This window comes from Salvelinus fontinalis, chromosome 18 (genome assembly GCF_029448725.1).
Source record: "Salvelinus fontinalis isolate EN_2023a chromosome 18, ASM2944872v1, whole genome shotgun sequence".
NCBI lineage: Eukaryota > Metazoa > Chordata > Actinopteri > Salmoniformes > Salmonidae > Salvelinus > Salvelinus fontinalis.
The window spans coordinates 55,420,108-55,438,584 of record NC_074682.1 but is presented as its reverse complement, the minus strand read 5'-3'; the positions used below and the strand labels follow the sequence as shown (position 1 = coordinate 55,438,584).

The window sequence follows — 18,477 nt, the reverse complement described above, 5'->3', positions numbered from 1 at the left end:
GTTAACTTTATATAGTTTAGTTCATGCTTAAAATGCTCCTGAAATCAACGTACCTTATTAGTGCCCGTCACTAACACTTCACCAGGCTAATGTATGTCTGGCCAGTGTTGTGTAACTCCTGTGTTGTCCTTGCAGTAAGCAGCATCATATGTGAAGGCTCTGATTCTCAACTACTATGTGTTCAGCTGGTCAACACTACCGTACAGTGTATTCATGTGGAGACGTATGTTAGTCACTAGCCCACACATACAACCAGATTTGGTAATCCTTTTCTTCGTTCTCTTCCTCAGATCGGGGTGAAATCCATATTCAGCGTGCCAACTATGGTCGTCGTCAACACGATGTGTGTTCCATTGGGCGCCCACATAAACAACTCAAAAACACCAACTGCCTCAGCACATCCACCACAAGCACAATGGCAGAAAGGTACTTAAACCTTTAGTGTGCATTTACCCTTAGGCACTCATTGGCTGTGATGTTAACCTCTACCTGTTTCACACAGGTGTGACGGAGAGCGCCAGTGTATCGTCAAGGTATCCAACTCCGTGTTCGGTGACCCCTGTGTCGGAACCTATAAGTACTTGGATGTGGCTTACACCTGTTACTGAATGTGAGTGTTGAATATGTTCATGCACACATGACTGGGAACTAGAATGCTGGTACTGATGGTTTGTCTTGCAGAATATCTTCCTGGGGAACCTGAAGATGTACAAGGCTTCTGGGACATTTTCATCGGGTCGTGCTGTTTTTTCCTCCAACCGCCCAAATCAACTTCAGTGACCATTGTAAACCTGTGCATTTTGTGCTGAAACATTTCTTAAACAATTTCTTAACTGTGGTTGTTGGTCTGAATTAAATGACGTGGCTGGAAGACGATACTGGTTGACTCTTGTATATTACTAAATGTCACATCAATATTACTTACCATGTGTCCGATATTCTCTCTTACACAGTGTTCACCGGTCTCATTTTTACCTGGGGCTAACGGGCCTTTGTCTTGATGTCTGTCATCTGTGCCCACCTTTAGGCAGTTGTAGACAAGTTTAATACTCATTGTGATCAGACTTTCCTGACCACCTCAGGTGGTGTGATCTGGATGGTCAAACTATTTTTAAATCAATTGAACCTGCGTCTCAAATCATTGACAGGTAGTACTAATGACATCAGCAGCCTTAATGGTCCTAATTTGTAATTAATCATCAGCTAATCTGGTCACAAAGCAGACCTGGATGCGTGAGGCATTTTTATACAATGTGTAGACCCTACAAACATTGATAGTTAAGTGGTTGGATCATGAACCAAATGTTACTGTGTAAATTCAGCTAGACTATTTCTTCTCTTAATAAACATACTTGCAGTGAAGCTGCCCAACTACATCACATTAGTCTAACAGCTTCTTATCCAGAGACGCACGTCAACAAATCTCCCACAATGTCAAAGGGGGACCTGACCGATACAGCCATCCAAGAGCTGCCCCTCAACCATCACATTCCACCCTGAGACATAAAATAATTCCATTCCCTACCCCATGCACCAAATAAGAGAAACAGCCAGGCCAACAATGTTTGAGTGCATGTATGGCACCATGTCCATCTGAGCATTTGAAGTAGTATGCATTTGTACAAACACCTTCATGGCATAAGCCTCAACTGTATCAACACAGCCCCTCAGTGTCATTCAAATGTACGTTTTATCTGGAATTTATTTTACATCTCATTCTATCCTTCACCCAGCAACTCCACCCCCACTTGTCTCCAATTCCACATCCCAACCCTCAGCTTCCCTTAGCCCATCCCACCTGTCTCTGCTGGCCACACACTTTGGATTTCTACGCAGCATGTATATTTCAACTATGCTGTGATTAAAATACCATTTCTATTGAATAGACTCTACAGACTTAAACCGTTATTGGTAATTGATCTCCAACAGTATATCTAGGGTCAATATTAGATCAATGTTTTGCATTTTCAGCTATTCCTGAGAACCTACTTGAGGGCAATACTAAAATAAATGGTCAATTGATTCTGTATTCTCACAACAAAATTTGCATTAGCTGAAAAGCACAAGTCTTGAATCATCTCATACACCCTGTACCATGGAATCGGTAAATTAAAAATCTCTTCCCAACAATTTTGCAATATGTATGGCACATATCAACATCCTGGTCCTCAAATGATACTGGTATACATTCCTATTTTTATTCCGCTGCAAATTTTGATCCTTCAAATTGGGCAGACAGACCACTTCCCTGCATCCTTCTGCTGCCACCTGCCTCCATTGTTGGTGTAATGCTGTAATCAATTGGTTATAATCTTGGACTGAGCAGACCTTTCCATCTATTTCTGATAACTCTATAAAAGACAACTCACCTATTCCAATTTACAATATCATTTAATAACAAAATTCCCCTTTCAAACTGTTTCCTGTAAAATACAGGTATTTTATCAACCAGCGCATTTAAATTCAGCATTAATATTTATTCTATCTTTTCAGGTGGATGACATTTAAATTGTAGCCAGCTCTGCAATGCTTGTTTGAAAAAGAGAGATACTTAGAAAAAGGTATCATTTGCAATCAAAAATCAAACATCGAAATCTGTACACAGGCAAAAGGGCTATTTAAGTGGATCAATGTTTCTTAGTATTTTACTTGAGAACCATTTTGGGTTCAAATACATCTTTTGACTAAGTGAAGATTTTAGACATGTTAGTGCTTTTATATTTAATAATCTCACAACACCCAAATCATATTCATTATAGCTAGGCCTGCATACCACCTCATTCATCCCCCCTCTTCTCCCCTGTAACTATTCCCCAGGTTGTTGCTGTAAATGAGTATGTGTTCTCAGACAACTTACCTGTTTAAATACAAATATACAAATGGATAAATATAGATAGGCACACTGTATCTTGTCATAATTAGGTTTTAGTCCAGACAGTCCAGAAAAGTTATCTAGATCTTCAATGAGACATTACAGGGATCTAGCTAGCAGACTAAATATAAAACTTGAGTAATCGGCATACATGGACACCTTTGTTTCTAAGCCTTGGATTTCTAATCCTCTAATGTTGTTATTTGATATGATTTAATAGCTGGCATTTTGATGGCCATAACGAATAGATATGGTGACAGCGGACACCCTTGTTTAACTCTTCAAAACTCTCTGAGAAGTAGCCGCTATTTACTATTTTACACCTGAGGTTGCTATCCATTACTTTTACCCATTTCTAAGAGAATCACCGAAATTATAAACATCCAGGCATTTTATGAATACATTTCTAGTACGTAATTGCCTGTAGACCCTGTCACATACGTCTCTTGCCTGGGGCATTGAATTGCGACTCCATTTTGTCCCTATACTGACATTCTGCTTGTTTGATTGCCTTGTGGAGGGAATAACTACACTGTTTATATTCAGCTATATTCCCCGACCTCTTTCCATGGTTGAATGCGGTGGTTTGCGCTTTCAGTTTTGCGCGAATGCTGCCTTCTATCCACAGTTTCTGGTTGGGGTAGGTTTTAATAGTAACACTGTGTACAACCTCTCCAATGCACATTCTAATAAGTTCACTCACAGAGTCGGCGTATAAATCGATTTTATTGTCTGAGGCTTCCTGGAATATTTTCCAGTCCACGTGATCAAAACAATCTTGAAGCGTCGATTCCGATGGATCAGATGAGCGTTGAATGGTTTTAGTCACGGGTACATCCTGCTTGAGTTTCTGCCTATAGAGCGGTATGAACAAGATGGAGTCGTGGTTGGATTTGCTGAAAGGAGGGCGGGGGAGGGCCTTGTATGCAACGCGGAAGTTAGATTAACAGGGGTCGAGGCGTTTTGCTCGAGCAGGTACGAAAGTCAATGTGCTGGTAAAATTGAGGTATTCTTGTTCTCAAAATAGCTTTCTTAACATCCCCAGCTTCAGTAAATCAGCCTAAGGATATATGGTTTCCGGGGGAAGGGGGGAGTATACACGGCCGTGACTATAATCAAAGAGAATTGTCTTGGGAGATAAAGCGGTCGGCATTTGACTGTAAGGATTTCTAGGTCAGGTGAACAAAAGGACTTGAGTTACTGTATGTTCATAAACCACCGCCCTTCCACTTACCAGAGAGATGTTTTTTTCTGTCGGCGTGACGCATGAAGAAACCCGATGGCTGTATCGACTCTGACAAAGTATCCTGAATGAGCAATGTTTCCGTGAAACATAGAATGTTAATATCTCTGATGTCTCTCTGGAAGGCAACTCGTGCCCTAATTTCATCCACAAATTACTACATAATTTCCCAAAATTTTCGAACAAACTCTATGTATGTTGTAATATGATGTTACAGGAGTGTCATCTGAAGAATTCTGAGAAGGTTAGTGAAAAAATTAATACATTTTAGTGGTGATAATGCTATCGCTCCTTTTGCCGTGAATCAATGCTGGGGTAATGTTTGCACATGTGCTATGCTAATATAACGATTTATTGTGTTTTCGCTGTAAGACACTTAGAAAATCTGAAATATTGTCTGGATTCACAGGATCTGTGTCTTTCAATTAGTGTACGCTGTGTATTTTTAAGAAATGTTTTATGATTAGTAATTAGGTAATACACGTTGCTCTCTGTATTTATTCTAGTCGAGTTGTGATGGTGGGTGCAATTGTAAACTATGATTTATACCTGAAATATGCACATTTTTCTAACAAAACCTATCCTATACAATAAATATGTTATCAGACTGTCATCTGATGAGGTTTTTTCTTGGTTAGTGGCTATCAATATCTTTATTTGGCCGAATTGGTGATAGCTACTGGTGGTGAGAAAAAATGGTGGACAAAGAAAAATGGTGATTTTTGCTAACGTGGTTAGCTAATAGATTTACATATTGTGTCTTCCCTGTAAAACATTTTACAAATCAGAAATGATTGCTGGATTCACAAGAAGTGGATCTTTCATCTGGTATCTTGGACTTGTGATTGAATGATATTTAGATGCTACTATTTAATTGTGACGCTATGCTAGCTATGCTATTCAGCTTTTTTACTAGTGGGGGAGGTGGGGGTGCTCCCGGATCCGGGTTTCTGAGTCGGTAGAAGTTAAAGAGAAGGCGCTGTGAATTTTGGGCCTGCTCTGAAATATGTTATAGTTGGCTTCTAAAGGAGTTGGAAAAAGTGAGTTTGGAGTCAGATGGTATCAGTTTGGTGTCTAACAATATCCAATTGACTGATGGACACTAACTTGCTAGTTGACTTTTGTACATTTGCAATATGTTTCAACGGGAGGGTACCATCACCAAAATTGGCATGATGAAATTTCACGCAACGAGCGATGGAGAGGAACCACTATCACTGCCCGGCCATCCTGAGGTCATCAGGACGTTGACTTTTGCATTTCTAAAGTATTTAAGAGAATGCACGTTACATTTGCAATATGATGTGATGTTTTTCATATTGCAAATGCACGTTACATTTGCAATATGATGTGATGTTTTTCATATTGCAAATGTAACGTGCATTCTTTAAATACTTTAGAAATACAAAAGTCAACGTCCTGATGACCTCAGGATGGCCGGGCAGTGATAGTGGTTCCTCTCCATCGCTCGTTGCGTGAAATTTCATCATGTCGCTTTTTGTGATGGTACCCCCGCGTTGAAACATATTGCAAATGTACAAAAGTCGACTAGCAAGTCAACTAGCAAGTGTCAACAAAAGTCAACTAGCAAGTGTCCATCAGTCAATTGGATATTTTCAGACACCAAACTGATACCATCTGACTCCAAACTCACTTTTTCCAACTCCTTTAGAAGCCAACTATCACATATTTCAGAGCAGGCCCGAAATTCACGGCGCCTTCCATGAATGCACCGAAATAGCATTCTGAAATCACCACTAAAATGACATCACCATATTCTCCAGGCCGTGCCGAGTTCAACGGGATGCCCCGCTTGACCGTAGCTCGCTCGGTCTGAGCGCAGCGACCGTTACAAGAGAACGGACACAAATGACCTTTTGACCTCAATGTCAATTTCATTTGCTTTTGGGAGACAGAGAGAGAACCGTTAAGGTTAGAAACACAATTTCACCTCAGGAATGTTCTTAAGGTCCTCCCGATCTGTGCAAGCCTAACTTTGACCTTGTGGCATTAACCCTTCACAGTTAAAAGAAGGTGTTTACATCAAACAGTTTACAATGACATTTCGCTCCATAGGAATACATTGACTGCTCCCCTAAATTCAACCTGAAGCCTTTGTGGGTTATGAATGTCTTATGATCCTGTCTTTGATGACAGTCCATCAGGCCAACATGAGGTCTACCTGTGTCGATTCTAAGCTTCCTGGAGCAACCGGAAGTGGTGAAAATCACCCTAAAAGTCTTTGCAATACCCAACCTGCAATTTGAGAGAAATAGTGCATTCAGCCCTATGTAAATCAGTCAATTTTTAACATATAGACTTAAAACTCAGGATTCTCTAACAGCATGCTCCAGTGAGAATATGTGTTTACTTTCAGCTTCCTGTGCCAACCGGAAGTGCCATAATTGGTGTCAAATGGGCTGTTTTGAAGGGTTAAAAATGTCAAATCTTTCCAAAACTTCATATTTGTGATTAGGCAACCCTCCTGAACTGTAAATCAGTCATTAGTCCCATCAGATTTCAAAGAAAAATTTACACACCCAAACAGAAATGATGGAGGGACACACTGAGGGGCTAAGAGGCAGACAGTGCCTGTGGTAGTTACTTTTGTTCCAACTTTTAAAGAACCGTCAGACCTAGAGTTCTGAAACTTTACAAACCTGTTCTAGACCTCAGGTTGATTGTGCATGGTGAGTTATGTGGCTCTAGAAGGTTCTCAGACCGATAAACAGCCTTGTGTATTGGCTATGTTTTCAATTCCTTTTCATCTCAACGAAACTGACGACATTTAGAAAAGTCCCAGAGTCTCAAGACTAGGTGCATAGAAACCGGCTCGGCCCATAGAGACAGACCCCAACGAGCCTTTTTGATTGCTCGTTCAAGGACCGCGTAGCAAGGCAATGAAAAAAGTGGATTTTCAGCACCAATTAAGGTATTTCTCAGGCACCGAATGACCTATCGAGCCGAAACTTGGTATTCGAGGTCGCCTCACATAGGGCTAAACAGAATGTGAGAACTGGATCCGCAGCTAGAACATAACTACGTATTATTTGTTTTATTATGGTTTAAATGGAAGGCGCTGTGAATTTTGGGCCTGCTCTGAAATATGTTATAGTTGGCTTCTAAAGGAGTTGGAAAAAGTGAGTTTGGTGTCTGAAACTCTCCAATTGACTGATGGACACTTGCTAGTTGACTTTTGTTGACACTTGCTAGTTGACTTGCTTGTTGACTTTTGTGCATTTGCAATTTGTTTCAACGGGAGGGTACCATCACCAAAATCGACATGATGAAATTTCACACAACGAGCGATGGAGAGGAACCATTATCACTGCCTGGCCATCCTGAGGTCATCAGGACGTTCACTTTTGTATTTCTAAAGTATTTAAAGAATGCACGTTACATTTGCAATTGGCACTTTTTTAAGGGGGTGATAAGTTTTTGCCAAAACTTTCAAAATTTCAAAATTTTACTCTTGGGTCTTGACTTGCGTTACAAAAGGCCTATGAAAAATTTAGAACACACTCGCCCACTATAGGAATTTTGGAGTGTTACACAGCTCATTTGCAGCATTCATTTGCCATCAACTTTGGATGAAACACCTCCAGAAATAGTGTATTTGTCCATCGCGCATATGCTGCGCCCGGTGCCAATAACTTGCCATGTTATTTTGTACAATTGGGGGGGGACTTCCCTTACATTTTTAAAGAACAGTAGGAGATAAACTCCCATTGGCCAATGAATGGAGAAACGTATAACGCACCACAAGCTTTTGACGAATCACATTCACGTTGGCATAATGCGTCACACGGTTGCTAAGCTAATCATCACGCAATGCCTTCTCAAAGTCGAGTAACCTGCCTATTTTCCTCAAAAGTAGATCATGTCACTATTCCAAAGCAATACGATATTATCAAACATCTCGGATCAAAGTTACAATTTTGCACTTGTTCACGGAATTCATGCTAAAGTTGGGGTTTTGAGCTAGCGCCCAATTGATTCCCATTCACTCCTTGAAGAGCTCTCCCTGTTCCAGAATAGTCCAGAACGCACTGCGCAGCCCATTGACAACGTATGGGCAACATACAAAATGGGCATTAATACGATGCCAATGGAGTTTCCCCATCTCCTCAAAGGTATCTCTGGCACTGTCCCACACATTTTGGCAATACACCAACATTGATCTATCCCTCATTGAAATCAAGTCAAAGTGGTAGATCTGTAATGCGCTATTTCAATGCTGAGTTACATTGTTGTACACCAGTGTTCAACAGCTGAAAATAGTACTTTTTGGTCTGAAAATATATTTCACTGCAGTTTAGATGGTACAATGATGCGACACTATACTTTTGTCAAACTTAAATTAGGCGAAACAGAATATCAGCAACCTGGAAATGGCGACGTGATCCACATAGTTAATTTTTTATTTAATTATACCATCATTAATATGTCCCGTGGTACTGTCGTTGTGGTACTGCTGTGCTCATCCCAAATCAAACCAATGGACAATAGGAGACTGAATGTGATCGGATCAACATCTAATTGGCTTTCACATAACTCTTACGGAATGTCCACGCCGATGGGGATATTGGACATGTAATCAAAGTTTACTGGGTGACAATTTATTTTTAACTTAGACAAAATAATTTATAATTGAATTTTTCCAGTACAACATAAGTTCAGCAAATCCCCTTATTGTTTTGAATACCTTTAAATGTACCTTCAGAGGTCATTCACTTCAATTTTCAAACAATTAAAAAGCAGTTTCTGGCTAAAGAGACAGGACTAACAAGGGAAATACATTCTCTAATCGTACAGGAAGCAACAAAAAAAAAACTACAGATAAAAAATAAGTTAGAGGAAAAACAAAAAGAAATGGATGAACTTATTCTAGAACCATCTAATGTAATCTATTACAAAAATAAAGTTACCTGTGATTCTCCAAATTATATTTTAAAGGAGGAAGCTAAATGATCAAAAGTTGGCGCAGACAGAGATGGTCGCCTCGTTTCAAGTCCTTTGGAAATTATGTAATCATTTGTGGACGAAATTAGGGCACGAGTTGCCTTCCAGAGAGACATCAGAGATTGTAACATGCTATGTTTCATGGAAACATTGCTCACTCGGGATATGTTGTCAGAGTCGATACAGCTGTCGGGTTTCGTCATGCTTCGCGCCGACAGAAAAAAGCATCTCTCTGGTAAGTGGAAGGGTGGTGGTTTATGAACATACAGTAACTCAAGTCCTTTTGTTCACCTGACCTAGAAATCCTTACAGTCAAATGCCGACCGCATTATCTCCCAAGACAATTCTCTTTGATTATAGTCACGGCCGTATATACCCCCCCCTTCCCCCGGAAACCATATATCCTCAGGCTGATTTATTGAAGCTGGGGATGTTAGGAAAGCTATTTTGAGAACAAGAATATCTCAATTTTACCAGCACATTGACTTTCGTACCTGCTCAAGCAAAACACTCGACCACTGTTAATCTAACTTCCGCGATGCATACAAGGCCCTCCCCCGCCCTCCTTTCAGCAAATCCAAACACGACTCCATCTTGCTCATACCGCCCTATAGGCAGAAACTCAAGCAGGATGTACCCGTGACTAAAACCATTCAACGATGGTCTGACCCATCGGAATCGACACTTCAAGATTGTTTTGATCACGTGGACTGGAAAATATTCCGGGAAGCCTCAGACAATAAAATCGATTTATACGCCGACTCTGTGAGTGAATTTATTAGAATGTGCATTGGAGAGGTTGTACACAGTGTTACTATTAAAACCTACCCCAACCAGAAACTGTGGATAGAAGGCAGCATTCGCGCAAAACTGAAAGCGCAAACCACCGCATTCAAACATGGAAAGAGGTCGGGGAATATAGCTGAATATAAACAGTGTAGTCATTCCCTCCACAAGGCAATTAAACAAGCAGAATGTCAGTATAGGGACAAAATGGAGTCGCAATTCAATGGCCCAGACAAGAGACGTATGTGACAGGGTCTACAGGCAATTACGTACTAGAAATGTATTCATAAAATGCCTGGATGTTTACAATTTCGGTGATTCTCTTAGAAATGGGTAAAAGTACTGGATAGCAACCTCAGGTGTAAAATAGTAAATAACGGCTACTTCTCAGAGAGTTTTGAAGAGTTAAACAAGGGTGTCCGCTGTCACCATATCTATTCGTTATGGCCATCAAAATGCCAGCTATTAAATCATATCAAATAACAACATTAGAGGATTAGAAATCCAAGGCTTAGAAACAAAGGTGTCCATGTATGCCGATTACTCAAGTTTTATATTTAGCCTGCTAGCTAGATCCCTGTAATGTCTCATTGAAGATCTAGATAACTTTTCTGGACTGTCTGGACTAAAACCTAATTATGACAAGATACAGTGTGCCTATCTATATTTATCCATTTGTATATTTGTATTTAAACAGGTAAGTTGTCTGAGAACACATACTCATTTACAGCAACAACCTGGGGAATAATTACAGGGGAGAAGAGGGGGGATGAATGAGGTGGTATGCAGGCCTAGCTGGCTATACAATGAATATGATTTGGGTGTTGTGAGATTATTAAATATAAAAGCACTAACATGTCTAAAATCTTCACTTAGTCAAAAGATGTATTTGAACCCAAAATGGTTCTCAAGTAAAATACTAAGAAAAGTTGATCCACTTAAATAGCCCTTTTGCCTGTGTACAGATTTCGATGTTTGATTTTTGATTGATTGCAAATGATACCCTTTTCTAAGTATCTCTCTTTTTCAAACAAGCATTGCAGAGCTGGCTACAATTTAAATGTCATCCACCTGAAAAGATAGAATAAATATTAATGCTGAATTTAAATGCGCTGGTTAATAAAATACCTGTATTTATGGGAAACAGTTTGAAAAGGGTATTTTGTTATTAAATTATATTGTAAATTGGAATGGGTGAGTTGTCTTTTATAGAGTTATCAGAAATATATGGAAAGGTCTGCTCAGTCCAAGATTATAACCAATTGATTACAGCATTACACCAAAAATGGAGGCAGGTGGCAGCAGGAGGAGGCAGAGAAGTGGTCTAATTTAAAGGATCAAAATTTGCAGCGGAATAAAAATAGCAAAAATAGGAATGTATACCAGTATCATTTGAGGACCAGGATGTTGATATGTGCCATACATATTGCAAAATTGTTGGGAAGAGATTTTTGATTTACCGATTCCATGGTACAGGGTGTATGAGATGATTCAAGACTTGTGCTTTTCAGCTAATGCAAATTTTGTTGTGAGAATACAGAATCAATTGACCATTTATTTTAGTATTGCCCTCAAGTAGGTTCTCAGGAATAGCTGAAAATGCAAAACATTGATCTAATATTGACCCTAGATATACTGTTGGAGATCAATTACTAATAACGGTTTTCAAGTCTGTAGAGTCTATTCAATAGAAATGGTATTTTAATCACAGCATAGTTGAAATATACATGCTGCGTAGAAATCCAAAGTGTGTGGCCAGCAGAGACAGGTGGGATGGGCTAAGGGAAGTGGAGGGTTGGGATGGAGTTGCTGGGTGAAGGATAGAATGAGATGTAAAATAAATTCCAGATAAAACATACTTTTGAATGACACTGAGGGGCTGTGTTGATACAGTTGAGGCTTATGCCATGAAGGTGTTTGTACAAATGCATACTACTTCAAATGCTCAGATGGACATGGTGCCATACATGCACTCAAACATTGTTGGCCTGGCTGTTTCTCTTATTTGGTGGTGCATGGGGTAGGGAATGGAATTCTTTTATGTCTCAGGGTGGAATGTGATGGTTGCGGGGCAGCTCTTGGATGGCTGTATCGGTCAGGTCCCCCTTTGACATTGTGGGAGATTTGTTGACGTGCGTCTCTGGATAAGAAGCTGTTAGACTAATGTGATGTAGTTGGGCAGCTTCACTGCAAGTATGTTTATTAAGAGAAGAAATAGTCTAGCTGAATTTACACAGTAACATTTGGTTCATGATCCAACCACTTAACTATCAATGTTTGTAGGGTCTACACATTGTATAAAAATGTCTCACCCATCCAGGTCTGCTTTGTGACCAGCTTAGCTGATGATTAATTACAAATTAGGATCATTAAGGCTGCTGATGTCATAAGTACTACCTGTCAATGATTTGAGACGCAGGTTCAATTGATAAAAAAACATAGTTTGACCATCCAGATCAAACCGCCTGAGGTGGTCAGGAAAGAGATCACAATGAGTATTAAACTTGTCTACAACTGCCTAAAGGTGGGCACAGATTACAGACATCAAGACAAAGGCCCGTTAGCCCCAGGTACAAATGAGACGGTGAACACCGTGTAATAGAATACCGGACACATGGTAAGTAATATTGGTGTGACATTTAGTAATATACAAGAGGCAACCAGTATCGTCTTCCAGCCACATATTTAATTTAGACCAACAACCACAGCTCAGAAATGGTTTAAGAAATGTTTCAGCACAAAATGCACAGGTTTACAATTGTCATTGAAGTCGATTTGGCAATTGGAGGAAAACAGCACGGCCCGATGAAAATGTCCCAGAAGCCTTGTAGATCTTCTTGTTCCCCAGGAAGATATCCTGCAAGACAAACCATCAGTACCAGTATTCTTGTTCCCAGTCATATGTGCATGAACATATACACTCACATTCAGTAACAGGTGTAAGCCACATCCAAGTACTTATAGGTTCCGACACAGGGGTCACCGAACACGGAGTTGGATACCTTGACGATACACTGGCGCTCTCCGTCACACCTGTGTGAAACAGGTAGAGGTTAACATCACAGCCAATGAGTGCCTACAGGTATATGCACACTAAAGGTTTCAGTACCTTTCTGCCATAGTGCTGGTGGTGGATGGGCTGAGGCAGTTGGTGTTTTTAAGTTGTTTATGTGGGCGCCCAATGGAACACACATCGTGTTGACGACGACCATAGTTGGCACGCTGAATATGGATCTCACCCCGATCTGAGGAAGAGGATAAAGAAAAGGATTACCAAATCCGGTTTGAATGTGTGGGCTAGTGACTAACATACGTCTCCACATGAATACACTGTACGGTAGTGTTGACCAGCTTACCACATAGTAGTTGAGAATCAGAGCCTTCACATATGATGCTGCTTACTGCAAGGACAACACAGGAGTTACACAACACTGGCCAGACATACATTAGCCTGGTGAAGTGTTAGTGACGGGCACTAATAAGGTACGTTGATTTCAGGTGCATTTTAAGCATGAACTAAACTATATAAAGTTAAGTGTGTCATCTTCCACTGTTATTAACTTGTGGCTTAAATCCCTTATGAACAGTTCAAAATACTTACATTAAGCAAACTGGCTGGCTAGACCTAAACTGGTGAAAAATTCATCAACCCGCTAGACCAAATACATCTTTCTATGCAGTTTGTGCTGTGACATCTGTCAGATTAGCTATAAGCCCTACAAAGCTGTTGGAGTTGTGCTAGCTAGTTACCGTTCACTGAAACGTGTTCAGTTGTAAACCAGATTAAGTGTGCACAAGCATCAAATGAGCTTAAGCCACTTCCCTGCCATGTTCTTCCTGGCTAAATGATCTAGATACATACAAGGAACAGCAGCATAGTCAAAGATGTTACTGCAAAAAGGGTCAATGCAGATGGTCGGGGTAGTCATTCAGCAGTTTTATGGCTTGGGGGAAGTAGAAGCCGTTTAGGGTTCTGTTGGTTCCAGACTTGGTGCATCCGTACCATTTGTCATGGAGTAGCAGAGACCAGTATGACTTGGGTGGCTCGAGTCTGTATGTAGGGCATTCCGACACACGTGGTGTCGAGATCCTGATGGCAGGGAGCCCAGCCTGAGTGATGTACTGGTTTGTACACACTACCCTCTGTAGCACCTTGCAGTCAGATGCCATACCTAGTGGTGATGCAGCCAGTCAAAAATCTCTCAAGGGTGCAGCTGTAGAATTGAGGTTCTGAGGGCTGATGCCAAATATTTCTAGCCTCCTGGTAGGGAGGGGCTCGGCCCTTCATTTCCGGTAGTCCACAATCAGTTCCTTTGTAGTCTTGGCATCACACTTCCAGGTCTCGTACCTGCCTATAGGCTACGCTAACTAAAGTTGTTGCCGGCTACATTTCTCAATAACCACAGCTTGTTGGCTAGCTAGCAGGTGAGGGTGGTTTACACGTTGAGAAACACATGCATGTATGAAACATGTTGTGGCCATAAGACAGCATTTAATAAAACATAGTTAGCAAGCATGTACCATAGGGGAACCAACGTATTCTATTTATTTTCTAGCTATCAGCAGAGTGCACTCATTTACAAAAGAGTAACATGGGTAGGAGTATTAAACAATATCCCAACATGCCACAGTCATACCAATAGTAAGTTGCATCTAATTATGGATATTGGTGCCCACCACTAAGTATTATTAGCACACATTCAGAGACTGACTTGTTTCTTGCTGTTGGACACAGGAGTATTTGATGTCCAGGTACTTGTAAGTCCCGACACAGGGGTCGCCAAAAACAAAATTGGATGCCGACACAACACACTCGCTCTTCCCAACGCACCTGTGTGTTTCAAAGACAGGTAGAGGTCATGAGTTACTACAGGTACACACTACAGGTTCCAGTACCTTTCTGCCATCTTGCTGGTGGTGAATTGGCTGAGGCAGTTGGTGTCGGTGAGTTGGTTATCGGGGCGCCCAATGGAACACATATCTTGTTGACGACGACCATAGTTGGCACGCTTGATTTGAATCTTACCTCCATCTGAGGGAGATGGGGAAGAGAGAATGAAAAGGAGAAAGGTGAGGGACAAAGGAGAGCCAAGTCTGGGTCTCTATGGTGTGGGCTAGTGACGCTAATCTACAGTAGAAACTATCATAGGTGGTCAGTGAGTATACTGTTCAGCAGTGTGGACTAGCTTACCACATTGCAGTAAAGCCTCAGAACCTTCACACGTGATGCTGATTGCTGCCAGGACAAATAAACAGGAATTACACACTACTCACATTAGCTTGGTTAAGTACCATCATCATTACATACAGTACCTCCATCTGTTAGTGTACAGCAAGCTGCAGCCAGCACTGAAACAACATCACAAAGCTAGTTCAGCAACATCTCACAACATATGTACTTGGACCATGAAGGTAGAATTCCACATTTGAGTTATACCTACTGGATTATAGTCAAGTTGAGCATTTGGTCTCTTATTCCAAGAATGCAACGTGACAATTATATATATTTTGACCAATAGAAATTGAATGTACCTCAAATCATATAACATGTACTTCATTTACTCTCAAATACAAACATTTGGTCATGCATATTTAAATTCTAATCTGCATCACATACAGAGTTTGTATACTCACATGTGACCACAGTCAGTCTGAACATGCTCATGATGCCAGGTACAGGAGTGGTAATAACAGAGAAAATACAACTGATGATATCTAGACCAAATACACCTGGTATTTATGTTATGTGATATGTCTTAATTAACCCAGGTGTATCTCTTTGTCTCCAGGTGCACCTCATTGCAATTAGGGGCCGGAGTTTGCTGGTCTGAACCTGACTATTGGGTCAGTCTCATGGAGTTGGATAGAGCACTCTAGGTGGATAAAATCCATTTTGACATAAACATTGCCATTGAGGGCTTCCAACATTTTAAAGTAGTCATCTAGGTGGGGATCTTTGTTAAGGAAGAATCACACGGGCCACATGCAGTCGCAAAACCTTTGAGCATTGCAGATATAATTTTCATGATTAGAGACAATGTATTTTCTGGTCAGTCCCTGGATGGTAGACCAGATGCTGCTGGAAGTGGTGTTGGAGGGGCTGTAGGAGGCACTCTTTCCTCTGGTCTAAAACATGCCCCAGGGATGTGATTGGGACACTGCTCTGTGTAGGGTGCTGTCATTTGGATGGGATGTTAAATGGGTGTCCTCACTCTCTGAGGTCATTAAAGATCCCATGGCACTTATCGTAAGAGTAGGGGTGTTAACCCCGGTGTCCCTACTAAATTCCCAATCTGGCACCCAAACCATCACGGTCACCTAAGAATCCCCAGTTTACGATTGGCTCATTCTTCCCCCTCCTCCCCCCTGTAACTATTCCCCAGGTTGTTGTTGTAAATGAGAATGTCTTCTCAGTCAACTTACCTGGTAAAATAACAGATAAATTAAAATGATTCAATCAGGAGGGATCAGCCAATTAATTATACTCTTGTGCAAACACTTCATAACTGTTGGTGGCAGTAAATTGCCAGATTTGCCTTCAAATCCTTCACACTCTGTTGCGCTGTGCATCCTTTTAGTGTCTTTGCCAACTCATAGAAATTATAGAAGAAAATTGTCTAATTTAATAAAATGAATATTGTCTCTATTATTTCTAATGTAATTACATTTGTTATTTGATTGGAATGGAGCTGCCCGTGCGCTCACGTACGGCATAATGGAACACATATAACGATGATATACTGTGACTATCATTCTATATGGTCAGATCCCTATGATGTGTTGTTCTGGTGGCTGAGTGTGTGTCCTCTTCCTCTCAAATGTCGATTCTCAGGGCTGCTGGACAGGTGCCTAGCCCTTCAACGTGCGAGCCCTTTGGGTGTTGCACTTATCAGGCTTCACCGCCACGGTCCAGAAAGGCTGGTCTGAGTGATTTTGTTCATTTATATGTTCCCAGTTGCCACTCATGTGAGGGAGACCGCTGCGCTTGAAGGCAGTTTGGTGACCACAGAACCCCAGTACAGGTACTCTACTGTAAACATTATTAAAGTGACCCGTGTTGAATGACTATGTACATATGGCAGCAGTCTCTATGGTACAGGGTTTTGTACCAGTTGGATGTCACGACTTCCGCCGAAGTTGGCTCCCCTGCCTGTTCGGGCGGTGCTCGGCTGTCGTCGTCACCGTCCTACTAGCCGCCACCGATCCCTCTTTCGTTTGTCTGTTGGTTTTGTCTTATTAGTTTCACCTGTGTTTCTGTTGTTTTTGGTTAATGAGCTTCCCCATATTTAGTAGGTAGACCCGCCCTTGTTTTGTGCGGGATTGTCTTTATGTTACGTGTGTGTGTTTTAGGTAGAGGTGTATTATGTTTTCTATTTACCTGGTACCCTGTGTTTTGGGTTATCAAGTTGTTCTCTGCGCCCTGGATGTTTGGGCTTATCATTTTTTGTGCATTAGTAAAAGGAATAATTTTTCCAAGTGGATCTCTCTCTGCGTCTGATTCCTTCACCCACCTATTCCCGCGTGACAGTGGTATCAGCCCAGTACCCTGCTTTTAACAGTGACTAAGTTTGGGCAGGGTTCTGGGCAGAGGCCGGCTAGAGGTTACTATTTCAACGTCCGATGGCCTGAGGTAAGAAACTTCTATCTCCAGTTTCTCAGTCTCTTGGTTACAGCTTTGATGCACCTGTACTATCATCTCCTTCTAGATGGTAGCGGGGAGACAAGGCCATGGTTCGGGTGGCTGGTGTAGTTGATGATCTTCTTGGCCTTCCGGTGACACCTGGTGCTGTAGATGTCTTGGAGGGCAGGCAGTTTCCCCCTGTGATATTCTGGGCTGACCGCACCATCATCTGAAGAGCCCTGTGGTTGCAATGGCCGTAACAGACGGTGATGCACTCAATTGTGCCAAATTTCTTCAGCCTCCTGATGTTGAAGAGGCGCTGTTGCGCCTTCACCACACTGTCTCTGTGAATGGACCATTTCAGGTTGACAGTGCTGTTGTGAGACTTGTTGGATATACTGCCAACTTCTCTACGTTGGAGGCGGCTAATGGTAGAGAAATTAGCAGCAGTTCTTGTGGACATATATTTTTTTGAAATATTTAACTTTCACACATTAACAAGTCCAATACAGCAAATGAAAGATAAATATCTTGTGAATCCAGCCAACATGTCCGATTTTTAAAATGTTTTACAGCGAAAACACCACGTATATTTATGTTAGCTCACCAACAAATACAAAAAAGGACAGACATTTTTCACAGCAAAGGTAGCATGCACAAAACCAACCTAACTAACCAAGAACCAACCAAACTAACCAAGAAACAACTTCATCAGATGACAGTCTTATAACATGTTATACAATAAATCTATGTTTTGATCGAAAAATGTGCATATTTGAGGTATAAATCAGTTTTACATTGCAGCTACCATCACAGCTACCGTCACAAATAGCACCGAAGCAGCCAGAGTAATTACAGACACCAACGTGAAATACCTAAATACTCATCATAAAACATTTCAGAAAAATACATGGTGTACAGCAAATGAAAGACAAGCATCTTGTGAATCCAGCCAATAATTCCGATTTCTTAAGTGTTTTACAGCGAAAACAC

General features: G+C 41.1%; 1 protein-coding gene and 1 long non-coding RNA gene across 2 annotated transcripts; one reads left to right on the top strand and one right to left on the bottom strand.

The window, feature by feature from the left end:
• Window positions 1–304: 304 nt before the first annotated feature.
• On the top strand, window positions 305–863 carry LOC129816003 (uncharacterized). The gene is made up of 3 exons (XR_008753507.1): window positions 305–426; window positions 503–610; window positions 682–863. It is a non-coding gene; the product is annotated as an uncharacterized LOC129816003 (long non-coding RNA).
• Window positions 864–12,531: 11,668 nt separating this feature from the next.
• Window positions 12,532–15,556, bottom strand: LOC129816002 (L-rhamnose-binding lectin CSL3-like). Its single transcript, XM_055870203.1, has 9 exons — window positions 15,498–15,556; window positions 15,177–15,212; window positions 15,055–15,099; window positions 14,760–14,895; window positions 14,576–14,694; window positions 13,220–13,264; window positions 12,973–13,108; window positions 12,789–12,896; window positions 12,532–12,720 (listed from the first exon to the last, which is right to left on the bottom strand). Exons 1-8 carry the CDS (start codon window positions 15,526–15,528, stop codon window positions 12,791–12,793), a joined length of 654 nt encoding a protein of 217 aa, XP_055726178.1. The 5' UTR covers window positions 15,529–15,556; the 3' UTR covers window positions 12,532–12,720; window positions 12,789–12,790.
• Window positions 15,557–18,477: the final 2,921 nt, after the last annotated feature.